General features: G+C 41.0%; 1 protein-coding gene across 1 annotated transcript in view; it reads right to left on the bottom strand.

Moving 5' to 3' along the window:
* Positions 1-12,354, bottom strand: part of tmem145 (transmembrane protein 145) — a 40,430-nt gene that overhangs the window by 5,175 nt on the left and 22,901 nt on the right. The window contains exons 6-13 of the mRNA XM_044359153.1: positions 10,760-10,844; positions 10,169-10,240; positions 5,890-5,958; positions 5,038-5,118; positions 4,650-4,728; positions 3,151-3,244; positions 986-1,158; positions 145-265 (exon numbers count right to left, since the gene is read on the bottom strand). Coding sequence (XP_044215088.1) covers positions 145-265; positions 986-1,158; positions 3,151-3,244; positions 4,650-4,728; positions 5,038-5,118; positions 5,890-5,958; positions 10,169-10,240; positions 10,760-10,844 — 774 coding nt within the window. The remainder of the gene's footprint in view (positions 1-144; positions 266-985; positions 1,159-3,150; positions 3,245-4,649; positions 4,729-5,037; positions 5,119-5,889; positions 5,959-10,168; positions 10,241-10,759; positions 10,845-12,354) is intronic.

The following is a 12,354-nucleotide window of genomic DNA, read 5'->3' as shown; positions in this document are numbered from 1 at the left end:
GACAATCAGCATGAGGCAGTTATGACTCAAGGATAGTGAATAATGTATGACTGACAGTGGCAATAATGACTCTTGAATAATGTGAACTACAGTACGTATAAGCGCAAGGGTCTGCATGAGCATATGTGTGTGTATAGTACGAACAAGGAAGACGATGTGAGCGTAGAGGTGGATGCCGAGCTGAATGCCGTTGACGATCTTCTCCCGGGCCCAACGAGGAATACCAAAGTTAGCGATCAGGGCCATAACGGGCACTGCGAAGAACCTGAGGAGGACAAGTGAGAAGATTTAGGATAACGATGGGGGAGAAAACACATTAAAAAGAAAAGATGAGAGGAGAGTTTGATGGTGAGAGGAAGAGAGGCAGAGAGAGTAGATATAAAGCATAGAGAAAGATAAAAATGGGAAGAGAAGAGAGGCGTAGATAATGAGGCAGGAGATAGTGGTAGCAATGAGAAAGAAATATAAAGATAATATTAGTCTTTGTAATCTACCCTTCATTTCAAGCTCATGCCATTATATGCAGTGAGTGAAGGCCAGAGAAGCCCAGGAGTGTATGTAGAAGGGCTTTTCTTATATTTATGTAAAGGAAAAGCAGTACTTTCCAGTACAAAGCTTTAAAATATCAGTTATCTTTCATACATATATGAGCATAAATTATTCTAATAGAAGAGACCTCATCAGATGAGTAAAAATAGATATTTTCCTCTAGCAATCATTCACTCAAGAACAATTATCTACAGTATGAGCAGAGCACAAAGGTTGGGCACACAATGTTGTTAAAGGGTAGTGTAAAATAAACAACTTTCATTCCCGGACTGTTAAAGCATCAGCTATCTTGTGCACATTTTTACAGACAGGCATAAATTATTCAAATTGAATAGACCTCAAACACAGAAATGTGTATTTTTCTGCCCCTGCAATCTCTCGCTCAGGTGCTATTATCCGCAGCGAGGGCAGAGTGGGGAAGCTGTGAGGGTCTCACCATAGTGTGTACGTGGTGAAGAAAGGGATATAGAAGGGTTGCTTTTCCGGATAGTGTTTCAGAGAGACCAGCACGGCGTAGCAGAACCACACGTACGCCAGCAGCTGTAGTCCCATTAGTCCATACCCTGCAGGGCTGTCGTAGGCGTACAGCACTTCACCTGGGTCGAAGAACTGTCACAGGGACATGAGATGTTATGCCAAAACGAGTACACACACATTAAACAAGCAGTGTGTTTCTCATACAAAGTAGTAAAGAAGCTGATTGACTCAGATACGCATTGTAGCCTGTGCCCTACTTAATAAGATGGATTGCTCATGGTTCAGCTAATGCACTGTGATGACCGAGCCAAAACTCGGTTTGTAGCATTCTCTGTTAGTCTTTGACATTGACACTACTTCTCCACAACTAGGTCATTGGCATGTATGCGCACAAGTTTGTGAGTGCGCGTGGGTGCTTGCATCTGCGGACACTAGATTGCCTTTCACAGTCCAGTGACTGGATAGCGTTGGCCATACAGGGTTACCCTTGCTACATAATGCATAGGTCTGATGGCTCGATGTGGAGCTTCTTGGGATCCAACCTGAGCCTGTCGGACTCCCAAATGCAGGCCCAGTACCAGGAACACTTCTCAAGGCTTCATTTCAGTTCCAATTGTAACCTAGTTTGGCTTATTTTTAGCAGGAGCTCCCCTGAGTTTTGGGTTCTTTAATAGCTGGGACCATGTAAGAGGGCAGGCAGCAGATAAATTACACTGCTTCAGATCCACATATTGCAGTGTGAGAGATGGCTATAGGCTCCAGCGTTAAATATAGCACGAATACTTCCACTGCACTATTCCCACTGGGTCATTATCATGCTGTATTCAAAGACTGTAATCCACTGTCCCTAAATGTGCCATCATTACATCTTACTGTGTTGAAGCCTCTGCAGTATGCAGAGATGCATGTAACTGTAACACTCCTGAGTGTGTTATTAATTCATAAGCTCATATGCTTAACATCATAGCTGGTGAATTCTGTTTCCATCTTTACATATGAAACATACTGTAGAGACACAGTACAATTAAAAAGTGGAGATCTCACAGTATGCTTAGTCTAACTCTCCAATCTCAGGAAATCCTATTGAAACAGTCACTGATCTAAGATGTATTATCTCAAGTACAGTATATCCATATAATAACAAGCGCTGCAAACCTCTTTAGTTGTGTTTGTAGTTGGGAATTGCCTGGTTGCTCCTGTCAGGATCCATAATTTGCAACTCATCAAAGAATCTCAATATTTTGTTTTACAATCGACTTGATATATTATATTCATAATTAGCAATGTATCAATGTAACGAGTGACTTGACAGAAAAAGCTATTACAGCCCACGTTGATCTGTGGGCCCAACTCTTCCATGAATATTTATGAGATTATTAAAAAAGCTGAAGAGAGCTATAATAGCATTGCATATACAGTGTCAAGCATTGTCAAGTCAGAAATCTAGTGCCCAGTTATCTTGGGGCATAATTTAGATACCGCTTTTAAGTCAGAAGCGAGAGAGTGTGAATATTTTCAAATATTTCTAAGCTGATGTCTTCAAATTGTTTGTTCTGTCTTGTTAAAGATATTCAATTAGCATGATATCATAGATAGAAAAAAACAACACAAGCAGACACTGACACTGGTGATTTTTAATTTGTGAATTACCTGCCACTTCAGTCGACACACTTCTACTTCTTCCTACTTGTATTTGTGACTGCTGGAAACATTTTTTCCCATTTGGCATATTTACAGGAAACCCAACAAAACATGAATTTGGCACAACTGTTGCACATCTAGCTGTTAATGAGCAAAGTGGAAGAGAGAGTTGGAACGTTGTCTAGAGCTCAAATAGAATTAATCGACCAGAAATTTAATAACTGATTAATCTATTGTAACATTTATCAAGCAAAAATGCCAAACATTCCCTGGTCCCAGCTTCTCAAATATGATGATTTTGCTTTTCTCTGTTTTCTAAACCAAATATCTTTGGGTTTTGGAGGAATCTGTGATGCATTTTTCAGTTTTTTGAAATTTTATAGATTAATCCAGGAATCAATTAATCAAAAAAACATTCTCCAGGCTTGCAGCCCCAGTTTTGACCACAGTGCAGTGTGGGTAATGTAATGTGTAGTACGGTACCTCAGCCTCATAGATGAAAAGGATGACGTAGGTGATTGTGTAGACTGTCATGTAGATGCTCAACTTAACCGACCCGCTGTGACTGATCCTTGCCCTGACACACATTGACACAAACACAGAGTGTCAGAGGTCACACATAAGTTAGAGGAAGATAAGAGACAAACACACGGACAACACACACACAGAAGGAGGGAAGCATGATACACACAAAAACATGCATTTTTTTTTTATAGTCAAACAAAGACAGTTTAATCTGAAATCAGCTATTCAACACCACAAAGCACAAAGGACTGATGTGCTCAACTTCATAAATATAAAATGGGCACAAATTCATGGACACAGCAGGCTGCAAAAAAGCTGTCCGCAAACACAAAAATTAAAGCTTTTTTAATTGCAAAGCAGAAGTCAACAAATAGAGGCATTTCAGCGTTACGCTTTCAACAACATTTCAAACATCCTTTTGACTAATTCATCACCACACACCAGAGAAAACATATCAAAGCTGTCCTGTAACTTATCAGTTACCGCAGATAAACAGTCATGTTTTTAGCTTGATGGTAATGCAGTTTTACGTTTATTCACTGGGGTTTAAGGAGGGTTTCATAAGTCACAGAATCTTCTCAACCCAAAGGAGGATATAATCCTGGAGTCGAAAGAGCCAGCTTAAATATTGCAAGCTCAGTTTTCTTTAAAAAGAGTTCAGTCTGGAAAGCATCCACTGAGATTCAATTGAGCCCGAAGCAGGACCAATCTTCAAACTATGAGATGATGACTCACCACCGCTCAAAACCTTGTAAACTGCCATTTAAACAAGCTGTTTAGATTTCTGAAAAGCATGATTGTGTAACTGCACGGCCACTTTCTCACCTTAAACTGATTCAGAAACTTCAGGTGAAAGCTTAGTGGACATTCAATAACATTTCAAAAACCGCTGGCAGGTTTTTGCAGTTTGATAACCGGAAAGACCAATGACAGCAGAACAAGTAGGGCATTCATCCAGTCAGGTGTAGGATGGATACATGTTCCAGCAAAGAAGAGAGGTAAATCATCTATTGTGCAGGCTATCTGAAAGGATGCCTATCCCTAGCAAATGTCCACAAAGCCTTGCCAGACCACAATGAGCAAACCAAAATTTGTCAGCTGGCTTTTGCAGGGAAAATATAATCCTTGACCATAAAAATGCGAAAACGTCGAGCAGATGTAGTTCAAACCAGAGCAGCAGCATGGATCTCAATAAAGCAATGTTTCCATCTCTCACCTCCCACAGACATATCAGGTATTCATCCACGGTATCAGAGGCAGCGTACTAACTGAAACTGACTGACACCTAACATTGTCATGTCATGAGATAGTGTTATGACTGTGACAGCGAGGCCTGACAGTGAGAGACGGTGGCAACATAAACACGCCCTCACAGGGTGACAGGCTTATATGTACTCACATATACACACACACAAAAGCTGCAAAAAACAAACTAAAAAAACAAGCAAACCCCCCACCTGGTGACAGTGAAACCTTTGCCCAACAATATGAGCATCAGAAGGAACACCAGGAAACTGACGGAGAACAGTAATTTCCCTGGAGACGGACAGAGAAGTGGAGAGAGACAGAAAGTGAGAAAGAGAAGACAGAAGGGGTAATTAGGTTGTGGTTTCCGAATCTGTAATATCAGAGGCGAAAGATAAAATCAGGTCACCACACACACTCACACATACAATCACATGATCCTGCCTGTGCCCGTCAAACCCGTTATTACACTTCTTCAACCGCACACACATCCATCATCGTCCACTCATTCATTCTGCTCAGGCAGAGAGTGATTTTCCACCACAGAGGCAGTGTCAAGTCAGTCAGTCAGTCAGTGGCCGATGCAGGAGAGGAACTCACCGAGTATTTTCAGGCTGCCGTTGCCAACTCCATCTCTTGCATACAGGCCCCAGTAGACACAATGGAACAACAGGCTGAGCACTGCCAAGTGGAAAAGATGCAGGAAGGAAAGAAATCGGAAAATAAGAGAAATGGAGAAGGAGGGATGGAGAGGAGAGGGGAGAGGGGAGGATAAAGGTGGGAGAGCAGGGAGGAGCGGGAGGGTTGGAGAGGAGGAGAAAGCAAGAGAAGCTCAAAGAGAGGGAGACATAAGAGAGAAGAAGTAAAGGAAACATGAAGAACAGAGGTTTTTGTGAAGGGGTATAGAAGAACAGAAGAGACAGCGAGATGATAACAAGGAGAGAGGGAGGGTATTGGGAGGAGAACGGGAGAGAAACGGGGAGAAGGGAAGCGAGACAGAAGAAAAAAAGACAAAATTGAGAAGAAAGAGCAAGATGAAAAAGGAGTAGGCTTGAGAGGAGTGGGAGGAGAGGGAGAAAGAGAATTTAGGGGGGCAGGAGAATCGAAAAGGGATTTGGAGAGGGGACAAGCAGGCGAGAGAGAAGAAAGCGAGACAAGGGGGGGGAGAAGAAAAAGGAGGATAGGATGAGTTGAGTGAGGGGGTGTTCATCAGTAACAGCATGCTTCACTGAACACCGTAGCGCAACACGGCTGTTTGCAATAGTTCCTATTCAGAGGCTAATAAGGGCGATAATATCTGCGCTCTTGAAGTGGGGATTAAGGTATGAGATGCTGCAGCCCTGCGAGAGGCTCATTGTCATCTTTCACCGGGAGAGCGCCTGTATATGTGTGTGTGGGATGTGAGCATTTTACTATATGTGTGTGTTATAGTGCGTGTGTGTCTGCTCTCACCCTCCACACCTGCCGCCGTCATAAACATTTTGTAGGTTGTGTGAAGAAGCTGTCTTCCCTTCAGATTGTCTGCAGGGGGCAAAAAAACAAGAATGAGATAAGGTGATGGAGGTGTGTGTGTTTGTATGTGTATGTGAGTGTGTGTGCTGGTGGGGATAGAGATAAAAAGGATGGCGATATGCTAACAGATGGCGAAGGAGAGCGAGAGAGGTACAGAGAGTGAGAGGCAGGGAGAAGGAAACAAAGAACAAGGGAGCAGGCCAGATAAATGGGGGGAGCGACCATTAGTATGCATCCATCTTGTAATGCCTGTGTTTCTCTTATACTTCTTCTCCATTCTCCCTCCCTAATCTGTGAGGAAATATTTTTAATGCGTATTTAAGCAGGCAAATTTACTACCAAAACAGACAAACAGCAGTGGCCCCAGGGAAAATTTTAAGGAGGAGGAACGGTCATAAATGTTCACATACACTCACAGATGCCCTGTATAACCTGAGGCTTGGCCAGCCAAGTGCTACGAGATCCTTTTATGACTTCCTCAAAGGTGCCCTGATGAAAGATGCTAAAGGAACATTTCTCCCAAAAATGAAAATCTCTTTTGGGTTTTTTTTTCTAACTTTGCACATCACTTTCCCATGTTATTTTTCTGTCTTTTGTTTGATTTTAAATTGTGTAAATGAATAAAATTCAAACCTCCGTGGAAGTGAACACTCCAGTGAATCTGGCAGAAGCAACACACATTGTGAATAAGCTACAGCAGTCCATTGAAAGCGTGCTCCCAATCTGCATAAAATCACCATAAGATTTCAGCAAAATCCAAGAGTCAAAAGATGTATTTGCACTTCATTAGGTAGTGTCATTCTTCTGCAGTATGGCAAGCAAAGCAAAGAATGCACTTCCCCTAATCTCTTTTATTCAAAGATGTAACAAGTCCACTTCGAAATCCAGCCAAAGTCCTCAAAAAACCCTTCTGAGTAGGTGGAGTCATTTTTGGAGTTGTTTGACCACCAAACATTTGGATTACACTGCTGGAGTTAATTAATTTGAAAGCTGTTGACAAATCTATAATCACCACAAGGTCCGTTTTTAGTAGCTGTTCTGGGGATGAAGATTGTATATATTCAAATTTCCATTTTTCTGAGAATTTTTAGGACTTGTTGTCCATGTTGGCTTAAATGAGATTTGGAGTTTATTCTTGACCTTTGAATCATGATTTTTAAATCTCAATTTTTAAGCCAACATGAACAAAAATCCTTTAGAAGCTTTGAAAAATCGAAATTTGATCATCTACATCGATTGAGCAACTCCATCTGTTGAGGAAGATCATATGATACGATGGAAAGCTCTGGAACAGCTACTAAACTGACCATTATTGAGATTGGTTTTCAACTGCTGTTTCCAAGGTTAAGATTAAGTTTCAGTCTCACTGCAAGTTTTTAACATCCAGATTCCTTTTACTGTAAAAGGGTCAGTTCACCTGAATTATGAAGAACATGTTTTCTTACTTACCTCAAGAGGTATCCAACCATGCAGATAGTTTGTTAAAATATTCGTTTCTTCCTCCACACTAGCCCAATGGAGGTGAAAGGAATTTAGTTAGTGGTGCTCACAGCGATAAAAAAGTACATTTTAAAAAATTCAACAGCAACATCTCTTTCCAGAATCAGTGTTCTCGTGACTCTGGATAATCCACAGACTTCAGTGTCAACAGATTTTTTTCTTGGAACTGCTTTCTACCCAAAGAATAATCCCAATAAAAACTGTTGACAGTGTGTTCTGTGGATTATCCGCAGCATCCGTTGTTGTTGAATTTGTCAAATGATTTTTTTTTTAAAACTGTGAGCACCTCGATTGTATTGGGCTGGCAGCAGAAATCTCAGATGCTGTTATATCAAAATCTTAATAAAAAAAAAATCTAAATAAATAAATAAATAAAACTAAAACTATCTGCATGGCTGGATATCACTGGGGCAGATATCACCCTCCATGGTGTTCCAAGATAAATCTGAGGAGTCATAAGATGATTTAATGGATGAGAAAGAAAAACAAGTGAAATACTGCATGCTTACAACTCTTCAGGCATCTAAAAACCTAATTAATAACAATCCCAGTAACCCTAAGCATCTTTCTCCACCATAAATCATTTACTTAAGCCACAATCATCTTCCCCAGTTGAAGGTACAAAAGAGTGATGTAAAAGCTACATTGACTTTTTCAGAGCCAAGGTCAACAACATCTGTTTTCTGATGTCCAGCTCTTCCTCTCTTCCTCCTCCTGTCATCATCCCTCTCTTTAGGAGATTGCCATCTCTACTCCATTTCACTGGTGTCAGGCAGAGCCACACTGAGGAAATCCTCAGCAACATGAACCCCTATACTTGTGCCCTTTACCCCATTACCACAGCTCTGCTCAAATCACACATCTCCATTCTCAGCACACAGCACTGAAGCACCTCTGCTAAGGGTTGCGAATGACCTGCTGATGGCAGATGACGCAGGGTCCCTTTGTCTCTCATTCTCCTTGACCTGAGCGCCACATTTTACACTGTGGATCACACTATCCTCTCAAAGTACCTCTATACCACCATTGAACTATCAGACTCTGCACTTAAGTGGTTTTATAGGACTGAGTATGTCTCACTGGGAGGATGCTCTCTGTCACCTGTGGTGTTCTGCAAGGATTGGTTCTCAGCCCCATTCTGTTTACCCCCTACATGCTCGCCCTTGGACATGTCATCAGCAGACATGGGATGTCTTTTCATTGCTATGCTGATGATACCCAGCTGTACATCACATTAGTAAAACTGAAGCTCTCTTTATTGGCGCTCCATACCAGATTCAGTCATCCGCCATACCTCATCTCACCTTTGATGACCAGGACATCCCCCTTTCCTCCTCAGTCACTAGTCTGGTTGTTAGGTTTGATGCTCAGCTGACTTTTGATGACCATATAAGACATCTATGCAAAACCTCTTTCTACCATCTCCAAATCATCTCTAAACTCTGCCCCTCTCTAACCCTGTTGGATGCAGAGAAACTTGTCCGTGCCTTTATCTCCTCAAGACTGGACTACTGCAGCATGCTTTTCACAGGGATCCCTGGCAGGAGCATCCAAAAGCTCCGGTACATTCAGAACAGCACTGCCAGGATCCCGATGAGAGTGCAAAATCATGAACATATAACACCAATTCTGTTTTCATTGCACTGGGTCTCTGTCTCCTTCAGGATTGACTACAAAGTCCTGCTACTCACATACAAATCCATCAACGGACATGCGCCTCCCTACAGGAACTGATCATACCACAAACCTCCACCCGCACCCTCAGATCTGCCAGCAGCTTGCTCCTCCAGGCCCCCAGTACTAAGCTTTGCACCATGGGGGATTGAGCCTTCTGCTCTACTGCATCACACTTGTGGAACAGCCTTCCTAACCATCTGAGGTTAGGAAGGCCTAAAAACCTTTCTATTCAGGAAGGATTTTTCATCTGAACTCTTATTACTATTTTCTTTAAGTTGTTTGTTCTATGTTATTAATACTGTAGCACTTTGAGTTTCCCTATGAATAAAAAGTGTGGTACAAATTAAATGTACTATTATTATTATTATTAAGATCCTTCAAATTAAACAATTTGAGACAGAAAAATTAGTCCATATGTCCATACGAAGGCCGTAAATTGTGAAGTTTGGTCGCAAGTATGTATTGCTTAATTTTAAGGGGCTGCAAGCCAAAACAGTAGGGAACCACTACACCAGAGTTAAGTGAGAAATATGTTTTTTGTTTTTTAGGTGAACCATCTATTTTAAACATTTGGAAGAAGGAAGATGCTGTATACGACTGCATGTAAAACCACCTTCATTTTGGGGTCACGCCTTGGAGCTCTTTTTCTCGGCCGCTCTGGGTTATTTGAGGTGTGACCTTCATGTGACAAACTCGCTTCAGTAACCTTAGGGATAACGCTACCTTCTCCACTCAACCATCCACCTTTACACGAAAACCAAGCCTCGCTCTCCCCATCCGCTCACTCCTGCTTCTGTGTTGCTCTTGCTCTGTTCTGACAAACTCCCAGCCTCGGGAGAAAATAGGCACATGCTCCTCCTTTACTTACTCTGAGGAAACATGAGAACTTACTCCTATCCCATCAAGAAAACATGTAGATTTTATAATAGATCTGAAGAAAGGGGCATGACTGCAATGGGCTTTGAAAGTCAGAATAAATTGGCTTGCTTATGGAAGAAGAGGGAGAAAGAGAGATACTGAAAGTGGAAAAGACAGTACTTACAGGCAAAGAAGCAGGAGAGCAGGAACACCATGGAGAAGATGACCAGGAACGTGATGTCCGTCTCTAGGATTCCTGGGATGACAGGGTGGAGAAAGTGATGCAACGAGACGAGGAAAGAAATAGAATAATTGATGAGGAAGAAAGATGGAAAAACAGAGTAAGGTGAGAAAAGGACACAAGAGATGGAGTGGAATTAAGGAGTCAATATGGTTCAGAGAATATTAAGGTTAAGAAGACATGGGACGAAAGAGGAGGGAAACAAGGAGAAAAAGGAATGGATGAAAAATACAGGAAGGCAGGTATGTGTTGAGGATATTGGATTAGTTGAGACACAGAAAGTTACAGTAGAAGCAGTGTGGGAGAGAGAGAGAGAATATTGGAGATGTAGAAATAATTCATTTAGAAGCTACTTGGGCCTCTTCTTCTTTTCATCTCTTCCTCTCGGTTCATCTATCATCATTAATTCATTCAGCCGTCCCTTCATTATTGTAATTTGTTCAGTTCAGTGTGCTTTATTGGCCGTGCTAAGTGGTGTTGGCTTGTGCCATCAGCGATTTATTCCATAATCTCTTTCTGTCCAATCAGTCTTACCGAACTCGTCTGCAGAGAAATGCTGCGTCCAGAAAGACTGGCCATTGGTCAGTTTCATCTCATACTCCAATTGCAAGCCATCGCCCTGCGAGGGAAGAGAGAGGAAGAGACAGAGAGGTAGAAAGGGAGAAAGAGAGAGAGGAGAAGGACCAGGTGAGATTAAAAATGTATTCTCTTACATTGTGAAAGTCTTTATGATCAGTAAAAAAGCTGTACTAGAAAATTCTGAAGGTTGATGGTCCAAAATGGCAGAGAGCAGTAACTCTTTAGATCTTTTTGTAAAGATTATTTTATGACATGTTAATTTTTTGTTATAAAGCTGACAATGGATCTTTTGGGAAAGACAAGGATTGTTAGCTGGACTCCAAACCAGGACGTTACTATTAAACAGTATGCAATATGACACTGCAAAAATCAAATATCATAGCATCTATATATAAATATTGATGTAATGCGATATTTTGAAGATGAGCACTGACGCATTCATAGAATATTTACACACAAAAACTATTTCAGAAAGAAAATCATTCATTATTAGGTTTTTATTAGGCTGGGTTTCATTTGAAATTTTCTTAACGCTAGTGCCAATATGACACCTGAGTAAACCCCAAATAAAACTTTTTCTGGCTTTGAGAAATATAAATATGTTTTTCTACAAAAAAATCTTTTTTCAAGTAACAAAAGAAACCAAACAAGACCTTTAGAAAAAATAACAGTTATTATACAGTGCTAGTCAAAAGTGTGGACACATCTTCCCATTCTCTTGAATGAGAAAGCGTGTCCAAACTTTTGACTAGTACTGTATATATATTTTAATCAGGAATTATCTGAAAGAATAAGTAGAATAGAGGAATGAGTAAACAAGATTAGAAAATGTGACCAGAATGTGAAACACTTGGTCGATACTGATATTTGCTGCTATTCAGTCAGTACCAAAAAAAGTTTTGAAGTTTGATATTCAGCTCTATTAATATGCGGATACGATGATTAAAAGCAGGTAGAGGCTTTTGTTTGTCCCAGAAAGATAAAATAAGCTCAGTATTGCAACTTTTAAGATAAGGAAAAACAAAAATCTAAGCTGCACCACCAAATCAGGAAAATTCAAATTCCTAGCAGACATCTAGACACATATCACAATATCAATACATCCCTCTGTTCTAACTTCAACATTGAGAAATCATATCAACACATCGGTAAATTTTGTCTTAGGTTGCTCACTCGCTGCTGATAATGAGACAGTTTTGCTTTCCCATTCACTGATTCATCACTTTGTGCGGCAGAGATTTTCTTCTGATGTCCAATCCTCAAACCAGAATGTCATATTATTGAACGGCATCTATATTCGCTGGATGGGCTGCTCTTTTGTGTTGCAGCATCACTTAATTATGTTTAAATATACAATTACCTGCCTACAACAGTGTTAAGTTTAAAGAGCAGCCTAGATTTCTTCCAATTTCTTCCAACTTTCCCTGTTACAAGAGGAGGAAAATATCCAAACACTTTTGGTTTAACTACTTGGTGCAACTGTGCCATATAGTCAGCGAGTCTCCCTGCTGGTCTGGAAGCGCCTCGGGATCCCCCAGGTGTGTTGAGGA

Source organism: Thunnus albacares, chromosome 8 (assembly GCF_914725855.1).
Source record: "Thunnus albacares chromosome 8, fThuAlb1.1, whole genome shotgun sequence".
NCBI classification, from domain to species: domain Eukaryota; kingdom Metazoa; phylum Chordata; class Actinopteri; order Scombriformes; family Scombridae; genus Thunnus; species Thunnus albacares.
This window is presented reverse-complemented; position numbering and strand designations above follow the sequence as displayed.